The 13735-nt window shown below is 38.3% G+C and overlaps 1 protein-coding gene across 1 annotated transcript; it reads right to left on the minus strand.

Moving 5' to 3' along the window:
• LOC109821769 (protein FAR1-RELATED SEQUENCE 5-like) lies at window positions 9566-10120 on the minus strand. The gene has a single exon (XM_020387928.1). The coding sequence runs from the start codon at window positions 10118-10120 to the stop codon at window positions 9566-9568; it is 555 nt and encodes a 184-aa protein (XP_020243517.1).

Raw genomic sequence — 13735 nt, forward strand, 5'->3', positions numbered from 1 at the left:
TCATTCGTTGATGTGAAAGCCATTTGTTTGTAACTTTCATTGTTGAATTGCTAATATAAAAGTCGTCAAATTGTAACTTTCATTGTTGAATTGTTAATATGAAAGTCGTTAAATTGTAACATTCATTGTTAGTGTTTAATGAGGATCATCTATCTGCATTAATTTTTAGACAACCTACAGAGAACAACTAAAACTAACACGGGAGCCGTTAGAACTAACAATCACTCAGCTAGAACTAACATATGGAATATAACCAACACTTATACTAGATCTAACGCTAGCTGGAGGTAGAACTAACATGGGTGCAACTAAAATTAACACAGTAGCAAGTAGAACTGATAATAACTATGATAAAACTAACATAGCCACTATAACCAACACTTATACTAGATGCAATGGTCCTCACCCTCATAGATAGGACTTTCACCTCTTGTGATGCCCAATTTATCATTGGAGGTCTGGTGCTGTCGATGTAGGCATATTTTTTTATTCCCGTCATCTCTTAGTATCAAAACTGTAGCAAATACATTAAGCATTAAAATTAGAACTAACAAGGCATAAATTAGAACTAGACTAGACCAAACTAACATGAGATGCAATAGGACTAACATGAGATAGAACTAATTGACCTTTATTAGAACTAACGTGACTCAATTCTTAGCTAATATGACGCCAACTAAGACTAGCATGACCCAAATAATGACTAACATGAATACAGCTAGAACTAACATGAGCGCATCTAGAACTAACATGGTGTAAATTAGAATTAACATGGAAGAAACTAGAACTAACATGGGCATAAGTTAGAACTCACATGACATAAATCAGAACTAACATGACCCAAGGTAGAACTAACATGACCTCAGTTAGAACTAACTTGGGTACAGAAACTAGAACTCACATGGCATAAATGAGAACTAGCATGACCCCAGGTAGATCTAAGATGACCTCTATTAGAACTAACATGAGTGCAGCTAGAACTAACACGGTATAAATTAGATCTTTCTTATCCTTAGCATCTCATGAAGTTAGTTCTGTTGTATTTTACACTATTATGGAAGGAAATGATTTGTTATATATTATCTTTCGCATACAGTGAAGTTTTTATACATCTTTGTTAGTTATATTTGGATGTTAGTTCTACTTGATGATATGTTAGTTCTAGTTACTCTCGTGTCAGTTCTAGTATAAGTGTTGGATCTAATTGTTATGTATGTTCTACTCGCAGTTGTGTTAGTTCTAGCTGCTCCCATGTCAGTTCGAGATGCACTCAAGTTAGCTCTATAGTAAATCCCGCGTTATTTCCATCACAAGTGTTGGTTCTAGATACTATGTTAGTTCTAATTGATTCAATGTTAGTTATAGCTTATATACAGCTAGTTCTAGACAATCTCGTGTTAGTTCTACATCCAGCCTGCATTATTTCTATGGCAAGTATTTGTTTTGGTGGAAAGTTAGTTCTTTCATTAATGGACTCATCATAACTTTAGTCGTTACAATGATCTCAACAAATAAAAATAAAAATTATAACTTTCTGAAAACACACACAACGGACATTCATCACCCGCTGTTTGCGTGGATCTTGGCCTGTGCCGGGGTTTATCCGTAGACCACCAACTGATCAGATCCAATATAAATATTTTATTGCCTCACAAAAGAGATAAGAAACTAAAGTAACTATCTCGGCAAAGCGAGATAATCATTCTTCTCGAGAATCATAGCTAGGTATGATCTCAAGGAAATGGATGAACGGGTATAGATCTCTCGAACTCGTCCTCTTTATGCTCAAGAAATCACCAAGATCACTTCCTCCTCTCTGACTCTTCAATTCGACAGGGCTTCGCCGAGGCTTCAGAAATCCAGATTTTTGTAAATGAAGGTCCTAGGGCTGTATTTATAGGCTTCAGAAGCTCGGTTTTCGGATAAGAACGAATGATTTGATCTTATCCTCAGTTGTGACCACTTAACCATATTCAAAGATAACTCTAAATCAGTTGGAGAGGATTTGGATCAGAATTGGGGTAGTTAACATTGAAGAAACAACGAAAAAACAGCAAAAACAAGCCTGAGATAGCCTTTTCGGGGTCGGGACAGTCCTTGACCGAGACGCCGTTTCCCCCTTTTGACTATTTTTATCGTAACTTTCCGATCCGGTTTCGGAACAACGTGATTCAAAGTGCGTCAGAAAACCAGGAAAAAGATCTACATTCTCCCATAGGTGAATCATACATGGAGTGGACGAGATATGAATGACGCCTCGTCTTTCGTGAGTTAAACGTAATTCCCGATTGGATCGTTTCTTTGGTAATCTGCCGTCCCGTTGATTCATACGCTTCGTCGACTCACTTCATTTATTTGTCGACATTAGATAATCCTTCTTGATTTAGATAATGACATTCATCATCTTATTTTTATCTCGAACTGCATGCGAGAACTCGTAGGTAATTTTTGACGCCTACAGATACCCCCTCCAAAGTATTTCGATCTCGTTTCTTTTATAGAAGAGCCTGTAATACTTTGGATGTAATAGATCAAACCTTCAGTCAGTGTAAAAGGACCTATAATTGGCTTTAGTTCTTGACCTCTGTAATTTTTAGTCTACTCAGTATTTTGTCGAATAGCTAAAATTCTTCCGGTGTTGTATTTATCATCTGACCGTTGTCGAAGTCTTGAATTAAAACTATTGTGTTTAACTCATATCATTGAGTCAATGTTGAACTGATTATCCTCATTGGGGATTCACACCCGGGTAACAGTTAAAATCCTCGGAATTATCCTTTGCCTTAAAATTAATTCAAGCCTTGTTTCGGCTCAAAATTGTTGAAGCATTGACCTTCATCGCAACGCATTGACCGATGTTATCCCATGGCTACACGTTGACCGACGTTGACTTTCATCGCAAACATGTTGACCAGTGTTGACTCACGGCTACGCGTTGACCAGTGTTGACCTTCATTATAATGCGTTGATCGGTATTGACTTTCATTGCGACGCGTTAACCGACGTTGACTTTCATTGTAACGCGTTGACCGGCATAGACACAGTTTATACTGGTAAAGCTGATGCGTTAGTGACTTTTTCCCCTTATTATGATTATACATTCTGTTTTGAATAGATAAGTATAATACTCATAGGATTTTTGTCAAACCCTCAGCCATCAACAGGTTTGAAGTACCTTTACCGACTACCGTTTGAATCGGGCTAGTATGCAGATTGTTTAAGTCCATTCTGCATGTGACGTTATGCTAAAAGAATGAATTCTTTTAGACTTAACGCTATGATTTTAAATACATAGACTTAATCATCCCTTGCGGGGTGCTCATAAGATTTTTGCCAAACCCTCAGCCTTCAACGAATTTGATGTGCCTTTACCGATTACCGTTTGAATCGAGCTAGCATGTGAATTGTTGGAACTTGTTTCATATGTAATGTTATGCTAAAAGAATAAATTCTTTTAGACTTAGTGCTATAATTTTGAATACATAAACTTTGTCATTTTTACGGGATCGGACCACCCGGTAGCGCGTGTTAGGCACCGACTTATCTTGGTTTAAGGATCGAGATAATTCCTCCAGGCACGAATCCTGGTGTCTTTTTCACAGAAAAGACTAAATGGCAACGTGTGTTAGGTGTAGCTAATCTCTGATTAGGGCTCGAGATAAATTCCCCTAGATATAGATTCTGGTGTCTTTTTCACGGAAAAGACTAACCGACAGTATGTGTTAGATGCAGGCTTATCTCTATTAGGGATCAAGATAAAGCTCCTCATGCATGAAAAGCAAGGATTTTGATGCTAGAAAATGGTGTCCTCTCTTGGGGCAAAGACGAACCTGGTGTCGGAGAGGAAGAATTTTATATTCTATCTCATGCTGTAAAAGAAACTCAAAGTGGGATCTCCACTCTGAGAATCGAAAAGATTTAGATAACCCTAACTGTTTAAAGGTTTGATTATCAAAATTGAAGGAAGATTTATCGTTTATCGAGAAAAATTTTTGACCTTAGCCCTAACTATTTAAAGGTTTGACTAGATGGTAGATTGAGACGATCCTAATTGTTTAAAGGTTTGATCGCCTGATGGAGATGGAGGTCTTTCGTTCATTGAAAGGGAACTCCGAGTAAGGTTTGGAATGACTCTAACTGTTTAAAGGTTTAATCATTCAATTTAAAAGTGGACCTCTCGTTCGTGGAATGAATCGAGAGGGGATTTTGGCTTTGGTCCTAACTGTTTAAAGGTTTGACAAATATGGGATTGGAATGACCCTAACTATTTAAAGGTTTGATCATTCAATTTGTGGACCGCTCGTTCATGAAAGGAATCAAGAGGGGATTTTGGTTGTGGTCCTAACTGTTTAAAGGTTTGACCAAGATAGGATTGGAAGAATGACCTTAACTGTTTATAGATTTGATCATTCAATTTGTGGACCTCTCGTTCATGGAAGGAATCAAGAGGGGATTTTGGTTGTGGTCCTAACTATTTAAAGGTTTGACCAAGATGAGATTGGAAGAACGGCCCTAACTGTTTAAAGTTCTAGTCGCTCGATTTGGAAGTGGACCTCTCGTTCATGGAAGAAATCGATAGGGGATTTTTGTTGTGGTCCTAACTGTTTAAAAGTTTGACCAAGATGAGATTATAAGAACGACCCTAACTATTTAAAGGTCTAGTCGCTCGATTTGGAAGTGGATCTCTCGTTCATGGAAGGAATCGAGAGGGGATTTTGGTTGTGGTCCTAACTATTTAAAAGTTTGACCAAGATGAGATTGGAAGAATGACCCTAACTATTTAAAAGTCTAGTCGCTCGATTTGGAAGTGGACTTCTCGTTCATGGAAGGAATCGAGAGGGGATTTTGGTTGTGGTCCTAACTGTTTAAAGGTTTGACCAAGATAAGATTGAAAGAACGACCCTAACTGTTTAAAGGTATAGTCGCTCAATTTGGAAGTGGACCTCTCGTTCATGGAAGGAATCAAGATGGGATTTTGGTTGTGGTCCTAACTATTTAAAGATTTGACCAAGATGAGATTGAAAGAATGACCCTAACGGTTTAAAGGTCTAGTCACTCGATTTGGTATTACACCCTTGTAATGGTGAAACCCTAACGAGCTCCTGGTTTTCTGCACGCACCCTCAATCGGGTGGTTACAAGAATAGTCTTGTTAGGAGGTCATGTATGACCCCCAGTCTAAAGAGTCGCTCGTGATTTATTCGTTGGACCCAAGCGTTCTTTGATAGGAGTTTTGCCTCGATCTTTGTGTAGAAGACTCATGCAATCCTTCAACAAAATCCTGAATTTGGAGAGATCCACGCTGCTATAGGGCTTCACCGGAGGTGCGGGAGCAGGAGGAGCGGGATTTGAAATTGATGAAGGCTGGAGAGCAGCCTTGGAACTGGAATTGAGTGAGAGACACGACTGGTATCTCTTGTCGGGTAGAGACATTGTTTTGGCCTTCGGCACCCAAACCTGCTTAGGTCTTGGTAGCTCTTTGACCACCTCTTCTTTTTTGCAATTCTTGTGCCTTTCGCACAAGGATCCAGGCATGTGCAAGAAGCACGCAGTGCTTTTGGATGCACTCCTCGAGACTAGAACAGGTTCTTTTGACACGAACCCATTTGTTAGTCGGCGGTTGGGAGAAGGATCCTGATGCTTGTTGCGGTGATGTTTTAGCCACTTGGCGCCTTCTAAACTCTAGATCCGCTTGGTAGCGGAGTCCATCCACCTGTTCTAAAGCATTGGCGAATTGTCGGGCAAAACTTTGGCGGCGCCTCTGGCGAGCCCTCTTCGTCAGCACTGGTGCGCCCTCGACAATCAACTCCTTGACCTTTAAGGAGTTATCATGAACGTTAGATCCTGCTTTTCTATAGGTCGGAGAGGAGGCTTTAATAGCATTCAGGCGAAGATTTTTCACCCTGAGTTTTCAGATCTGAAGGCCAATTAACCTTCTTCACAAAAGTGATCTTCCTACGCTTGCAGTGAGAGAAAGATCTGGAGGAGGAGGAGGAGGAGACGTACTCCTCGAACTTTTGCTGGTCAAACTCGTATTCGACCTCTTCATCCACCAGGATCTTGATCAGCGGCTGTGACACAACAGCCTCGGCAGCGAGGTTGTTGGCTCTCACTGTGATCGCCAACGTATTTCGATGGAAAGTTGGTTCTGGCATTAACGGACTCATCACAACTTTAGTCATTATAATGATCTCAACAAATAAAAATAAAAATTATAACTTTCTGAAAACACACACAACGGACGTTTATCACCCGCTGTTTGCGTGGGATCTTAGTCTGTGCTGGGGTTTATCCGTAGACCACCAACTAATCAGATCAAATATAAAGATTTTGTTGTCTCGAAAAGGAGACAAGAAACTAAAGTAACTATCTCAGTAAAGCGAGATAATCACTCTTCTCGAGAATTACAGCTAGGTACGATCTCAAGGAAATGGATGAACGGGTGCAGATCTCTCAAACTCTTCCTCTTTATGTTGCGCCAAGATCACTTTCTCCTCTCTGAAATTCGTGGCTCCTCACTCTTCAATTCGACAGGGCTTCGTCGATACTTCAAAATTTCAAATTTTTGTAAATGAAGGCCCTAGGACTGTATCTATAGGCTTCAGAAGCTTAGTTTTCGGATAAGAACGAACGATTTGATCTTATCCTTAGTTGTAACCACTTAACCACGTTCAAAGACAACTCCAAATTAGTTGAAGAGGCTTTGGATTAGAATTGGGTCAGTTAACATTGAAGAAACGGTGAAAAAATTAGCAAAAACAGGATTGAGACAGCCTTCTCGGGGCCGGGACAGTCCTTGGCCGAGACGTCGTTTTCCCCTTTTTGACTGTTTTTATCGTAACTTTCCGATCCAGTTTCGGAACGATGTGATTCAAAGTGCGTCAGAAAGCCAGGAAAAATATCTACAATCTCCCATGGGTGAATCATACATGGAGTGGACGAGACACGAATGGCACCTCATCTTTTGTGAGTTAAACATAATTCCCGATTAGGTCGTTTTTTGCTAATATGTCGTCCTGTTGATTCATACGCTTCGTTGACTCATTTCATTCACTTGTCGATGTCAAATAATCCTCCTTGACTCAGATAATGATGTTCATCATCTTTTATTCATCTCGAACTGCATGCGGGAACCCGTAGGCAATTTTTAACGCCTACAATATTGGTTCTAGATGCTACGTTAATTCTAATTGATTCAATGTTAGTTCTAGCTTATATACAGCCAATTCTAGCCAATCTCGTGTTAGTTCTATCTCCAGATCATATTATTTCTATGGTAAGTATTGGTTCTAGATGCTACGCTAGTTCTAATTGATTCAATGTTAGTTCTAGCTTATATACAACTAGTTCTAGCCAATCTCGTGTAAGCTCTACCTCCAGCCCGTGTTATTTCTATGGAAAGTGTTGGTTCTAGATATTACATTAGTTCTAATTGATTCAATGTTAGTTCTAGCATATGTACAGCTAGTTCTAGACAATCTCGTGTTAGTTCTACATCCAGCCCACGTTATTTCTATGGTAAGTGTTGGTTCAATGTTATTTCTAGTTGATTCAATGGTTTTTCTAATGCGTAAGCTTTGTTGGATTGGATGTAAATCCCAAGCCTCTTACCTTTCATGTTTTGTTCTTTTCGGCAACAAAACCAATCAAAGAACAAATCTTTTATGAGTCAGGGCTCAATTTGTTATTAGTGGAAGACTCAAATATTATGAGCAAGTTGTAAAGAATATATAGGTGTTGGAGGTAACATAGCCACTAGAAATTATAATAACTAAGGTAGAACTAACATGGCCACTAGAACCATAGAATTACACTAGAACTAACGCTAGATGGAGTTAGAACTAATACGAGAATAGCTAGAAATAACAAGGCAGTAGCTAGAACTAATAATAACTCAGCTAGAACTAACATGGGTACTAGAACCAATACTTACACTAGAACTAATGCTAGATGGAGTTAGAACTAACATGAGTACAGCTAGAACTAATACTACAACAGCTAGAACTAACAATAACTAAGTCAGAACAAACTTGGCCACTAGAACCAACACTTACACTAGAACTAACGCTAGATGGAGTTAGAACTAACACGAGAATAGCTAGAAATAACAAGGCAGCAGCTAGAACTAACAATAACTCAGCTAGAACTAATATAGGTACTAAAACCAACACTTACACTAGAGTTAACGCTAGATGGAGTTAGAACTAACACGAGTACAAATAGAACTAACATCACAATAGTTAAAACTAACAATAACTAAGTTAGAACTAATATGATCACTAGAACCAACACTTACACTAGAACAAATGCTAGATGAAGTTAGAACTAACACGAGAATAGCTAGAAATAACAAGACAACAGCTAGAACTAACAATAACTCAGGTAGAACTAACATAGCCACTACAACCAACACTTACACTAGAGCTAACGCTAGATAGAGTTAGAACTAATACGAGAATAGCTAGAACTAACATCACAACAGATAGAACTAATAATAACTAAGTAGAACTAACAATAACTACGCTAGAACTAACATAGCCACTAGAACCAACACTTACACTAGAACTTACGCTAGCTAGAGCTAGATCTAACACGGGAACAGTTAGAAATAACAAGGCAACAACTAGAACTAACAATAACTCAGCTAGAACTAACATAGACACATAAGCTTATTTTTATTATGCCAGAAGTATTCTGACATGCTCCAAAATAGATATCATTAAAGGAAAGAAGTTACATGGTTTCGCCTCGCATTGTGAGAGCGATCAGATCTACTGATCCAGAGTGAGGCATCCCTTACTCTTACAAAAGGAACTAAAGTACAAAGTTCTATAACAAAAGACTTGTGAGCTTTAAAATATGTTCTGACATGCTTCAAAATTCAAAAATGCTCTGACATACTCCAAAATGCTCTGACATGCTCCAAAATGCTGAAGACATGCTCCAAAATGCTCTGACATGCTCTAACATTCCTCAAAGTTCTTCGAACATGCTACAGGCTATTACTTTTTCTATTCATGGAAAACATTCATGAGTTGTGCACAAGAAAGAATTTAATTGAACGAAAAATAAATATTACAAGATGAATTCTCAAGTAACTTACCAACATCGGGCAACCAGTCTTATAGTGACCCAATTATTGATAATTCCACATTTTTGATATTTTCCTTTTTCGATTGTGACTCATCAATTCCTGACTCGTACCTGCTAGCACCTCTTGGACGACCCTTTGTTTTGACTGGGCCACTAGGATCACGAATTAAAATTTCTCCACCATCTCTCAATACTATATTTGCATTTGAACTAATTTGGCTTCTAATTTGAGAGTTTGCAATATGAATATCATTAAGCTTTACTTCCTTCTCAACTGATACAGTGATATCTTGTAGCATTCTCTCCACCATAGAAATAGCATTTGCTGAACATGAAGCCATCTCAAGGGTAGCATTGAATCTGGCTCGAATTGACCATAATCTAATAATATCACACTGCTCCATGCTACCTTCATTGCTTCTTACATCCATAACATTAAAAAATCTAATGTTTTTGTACCTTGCATCAATTTTTCACCTTTGCAATATATAATTATCAGGAATAGCTGTCAACTGAAGAAGCAATATGATATGCAATATATGCCTACAAAGGATCCCATCAGTTTCAAAAAGTGCACAAGAACACTTGACCGTAAGCTCTCTAGATTTGTCATATGTAACTTCTTCCCATTTCTCTCTTTCTTCAGAAAAAACACCAACTAGATAAATTATTTTTGGCTCTTCCTTTAGCATTTCTTCATGAAAAAGTGATAACCCATTAGTAAGCTCATCTTGGAATATTTTGAAGATCCCCCTAGTATATAACTTGCTAACTTTCACTTCAAGTGGATGTCGAAGGCACATTGCAAGCACGGTATTCAATGTCATAAAGTCTTCTCGAGATTCAGATGCATGGTGATTTGCTAAGGCTTTGTTATATTGGCATACAAAGTCCACAAGCCTAGTATTTGTATTTACATAACCATCAAAAAATGCATTGATACTTTCACTCCTCTGACTAGTTGTCATTCCTGCCCAAAATATGTCTTTCAAATATGCATCTACCCAGTGTGCATGCAATCTATACATTCTCGTTAGCCAACTATCTATATTCTCATCTATATTAAATTTCTCCTTCAAAATCTTCCAACGTTCCTCACAATTGTGAATAGTGCTAGCTCGGTACCACTTATCAAAATATGTAGAAATTTCATCTTCATATTGTGCTTTCATTAGAAGTTGATGCTCGGCAATATGTCTGCTAATATTCCAAGAACAAAAATGGTGTCGGGTATTAGGAAAAACTTATTTGATAGCTCCTCCTATTTGTGCATCTTGATCGGTGATAATTGCTTTTGGTGCAACCCTATGCATGCATTTTAGCCATTAGGTGAACAACCAAATAAAGGTATCCTCTTGCTCATCAGCAAGTAACGCACAACCAAAGAGAATGGACTACCGATGATGATTTACACCTATGAATGGAGCAAATGGTAGGCTCAAATAATTGGTTTATATGTGACGTCGAACACCACTACATCTCCAAAACTTAAGTAAGAAGATATTGCTCTCCCATCAGCCCAAAACACGCTCCTCATATTCCCCGACTAATCCAGCTCTATGGAAAAGTAAAATTATGGATCGATTTCCTTCCTATCTTGAAAATTCTTTATGATGGATATGCATTCATTGCCAATATTGTTCTTCCTAATAGTTCTGATGTGATCAATACATTGTTGTGTAGTAATATATTCTTCATGAAGACTCTTGGACAGAACATTATACACTCGAGCAATAGTAGGAGCCATTCTTTCTTCACTCAAATTCTCAATAATTCTCTTGAAAGTCTTCGAGCGATGTCTTTGTCTGTGGGAATAATGATTAAACACTTTATCAGGGCTCGATAATAGATGGGTTGGGTGCTCTCCCTCAAACTTCGTGACAATCCATGTCTTGGAGGAAGTCAACTTAATCTTCATTCTTGCGGGACAATCCACTCTAGTATCTGGACGGCGATTGACAAGTAAGACTTCAAAAATTGCCTATAGGTTATTTGAATTAATTTCTCTTGACTTTCTTGACTTATCGGCTGTTTCCTTGCAGATTCCAAAACCTATTTTTTTACATAAGAATTGTAATAGTTGTATGCCTCCTCAAATGTAGCAAATTTTTTTCCCCTCGTATGGTGCCTCTCCTATGAAAGTCATCTCATTCGGACCTACAAGAGTTGTATGCAATTCACCATCAACATCCATAAAATTTTGGGTATAATTTTCACTTAGTCTAATGGGTAGCACATCACCTGTTTCAACATTCATTGTCCTCTCGTAACCCTGAAACATTCAAAGAAGTAGCAATTTACATGGCAGAGATTAGAACTAACATGATGTAAATTAGAACTAACATAGCAGAAATTAAAACTAACATAGCAGAAATTAAAACTAACATGGCATAAATTAGAACAAACATAGTATAAACTAGAACTAACATGACATAAACTAGAACTCACATGGTATAAACTAGAACTCAAATGGCATAAATTCATAGCTAATAATTATTTAATTAATTTGAATTGAATCTATGATGTAGACGTCAAAATTTTCCTATATGTTCCCGCACGCAGCTCGAGACAGAGAGAAGATGATAAACATCATTATCAAAGTAAAATAGGATTATCTGACACTGACAAGCGCATGAAGTGAGTCGACGAAGTGTACGAATCAACGGGACGACAGAATAACGAAAAGACGATTTGATCAGGAGTTATGATTTCACTCATGAAAGACGAAGTGTCACTCATGTCTCGTCTACTCTACGTATGATTTACCCATGGGAGATTGTAGATCTCTTCTACGGATTTCCAACGCATTTTAAATCGCGTCATTCCGAGATCAGACCGAGAAATTACAGGAAAACTATCAAGGCACGCAAAACGGCATCTTGGTCGAAACCGATACGCATGTCGTGTCTCAACCAAAACCGAGATACAAAATGTGTCTCGGCCAAGGGCTTTGGCTGAGACACATGTTGTGTCTCGGGCCTGATAAAGCTATTTTAACCATGATTTGCTTCAAATATGAAGAAGCTCAAAAGACAAAAGTTATATATCTCTTCATTATCTTTCCAATGCATCTTAGATCACCTTATTCTGAGATCGGACATGAAAGTTAGAGCCAAAATAACCGAGATGGTCGAGGCTATTTCACACCTGCAGGACACCAATGATGTCTCACACATTTTGGTCATTATGTGATTCGAATCTAAAGAAGCTCAAAAGATAAAAGTTGTAGATCTCTTCATCATCTTTCTAATGCATCTTGAATCACTTCATTCTGAGGTTAGATGAGAGAGTTAGATGTAAAACAACAGTATGACACCAGTCGTGTCTTAGCCAAGACCGAGACACACCTTGTGTCTCGGCCTTGGCCGAGACACACCTTGTGTCTCGGCCTTGGCCGAGACACAAGGTATGTCTAATGCTTAGAAATGCTATTTTTCGCTCGCTAACCACCTGAAAACCAGTTTTTCGTTAAGATTTTAGGATTTCTTCAGCCCGAAGTTTCTCCAACTGATTTGAAGTTATCTTGGAATGTGGTTAAGTGGTTATAACTGAGGATGAGATTAAATCGGTCGTTCTTATCCGAACACAAAGCTTCTGAAACATATAAATATAGCCCTAGGGCCTTCATTCACACAGAGCCGAAATTCTCGAGTCTTGGCAAAGCCCTGTCAAATTGAAGTGTGAGGAGCACGAATTTCAGAGAGAAGAAAGAGATCTTGGCAAGTTCTTCAGCACAAAGAGGAGAAGAGTTCGAGAGATCTACATTCCGTTCATCCATTTCCCTTGAGATTGAACCTAGCTGTGATTCTTGAGAAGATTGATTATCTCACTGTTGCCGAGATAGTCACTTTAATTTCTTATTTCCTTTGCAAGGCAACGAAATCTTTGTTCGGGTCTAATCAGTTGGTGGTCCACGGATAAACCCTGGCACCGACAAAGATCCCGCGCAAGCAGAAGATCGATAAACGATCTCTCTACGTGTTTTCTCAGGAAGTCATCTGTTTTATTTTCATTGTGTAAGGAGACTTATAGAAGTCTTTCTTTTTTGAACTTATTATAACGGCTGAAGTTGTAATGAGTCCCGCAATGAAGAAATAAACTTTCGACGTGAACGTATGACAGATGCAACAAGCAACGAATAGAGATTCAAATAAACAAATCAAAAGCTCTAACATTAAAACGAATTGAGCAATAAGTTGATAACATATTATCTTGGGTGCTTTGAAAGAGAACTTCTATCCTAGAAGTAAGATCAGCCTAAATTTGAATTCCATCTATCCTAGATCTGATAAGATATTTTCACCCTAAATTTGATAAATTATATCTGCTTATAAAATTATGGGTTTTCTCACTCTAACAATAGCATTTTAAGGTATAAGTATCTTGGATCTCTTACAAATGGTATTACAGTCAACCCCATCTGCACATTCAACCAAACAATTAATGGCCAAACAAAACAATACCAAAAAACAAGACATTTTTATTCAAATTTTTCACAACAGCCAGCTTTAAGGACATTTTTATCCAACAATACCCAAAAACGAGACAATTTTCTGAGCAGATTTGATCAAAAAGGTAAGGGGAAGTCGGCGAGGGTGTTCGTCGTCATTGAAAGCGGGCGAAGGGGGTAGCAGATAGGGGGT

This window comes from Asparagus officinalis, chromosome 8, assembly GCF_001876935.1.
Source record: "Asparagus officinalis chromosome 8, Aspof.V1, whole genome shotgun sequence".
Classification (NCBI taxonomy): Eukaryota; Viridiplantae; Streptophyta; class Magnoliopsida; order Asparagales; family Asparagaceae; genus Asparagus; species Asparagus officinalis.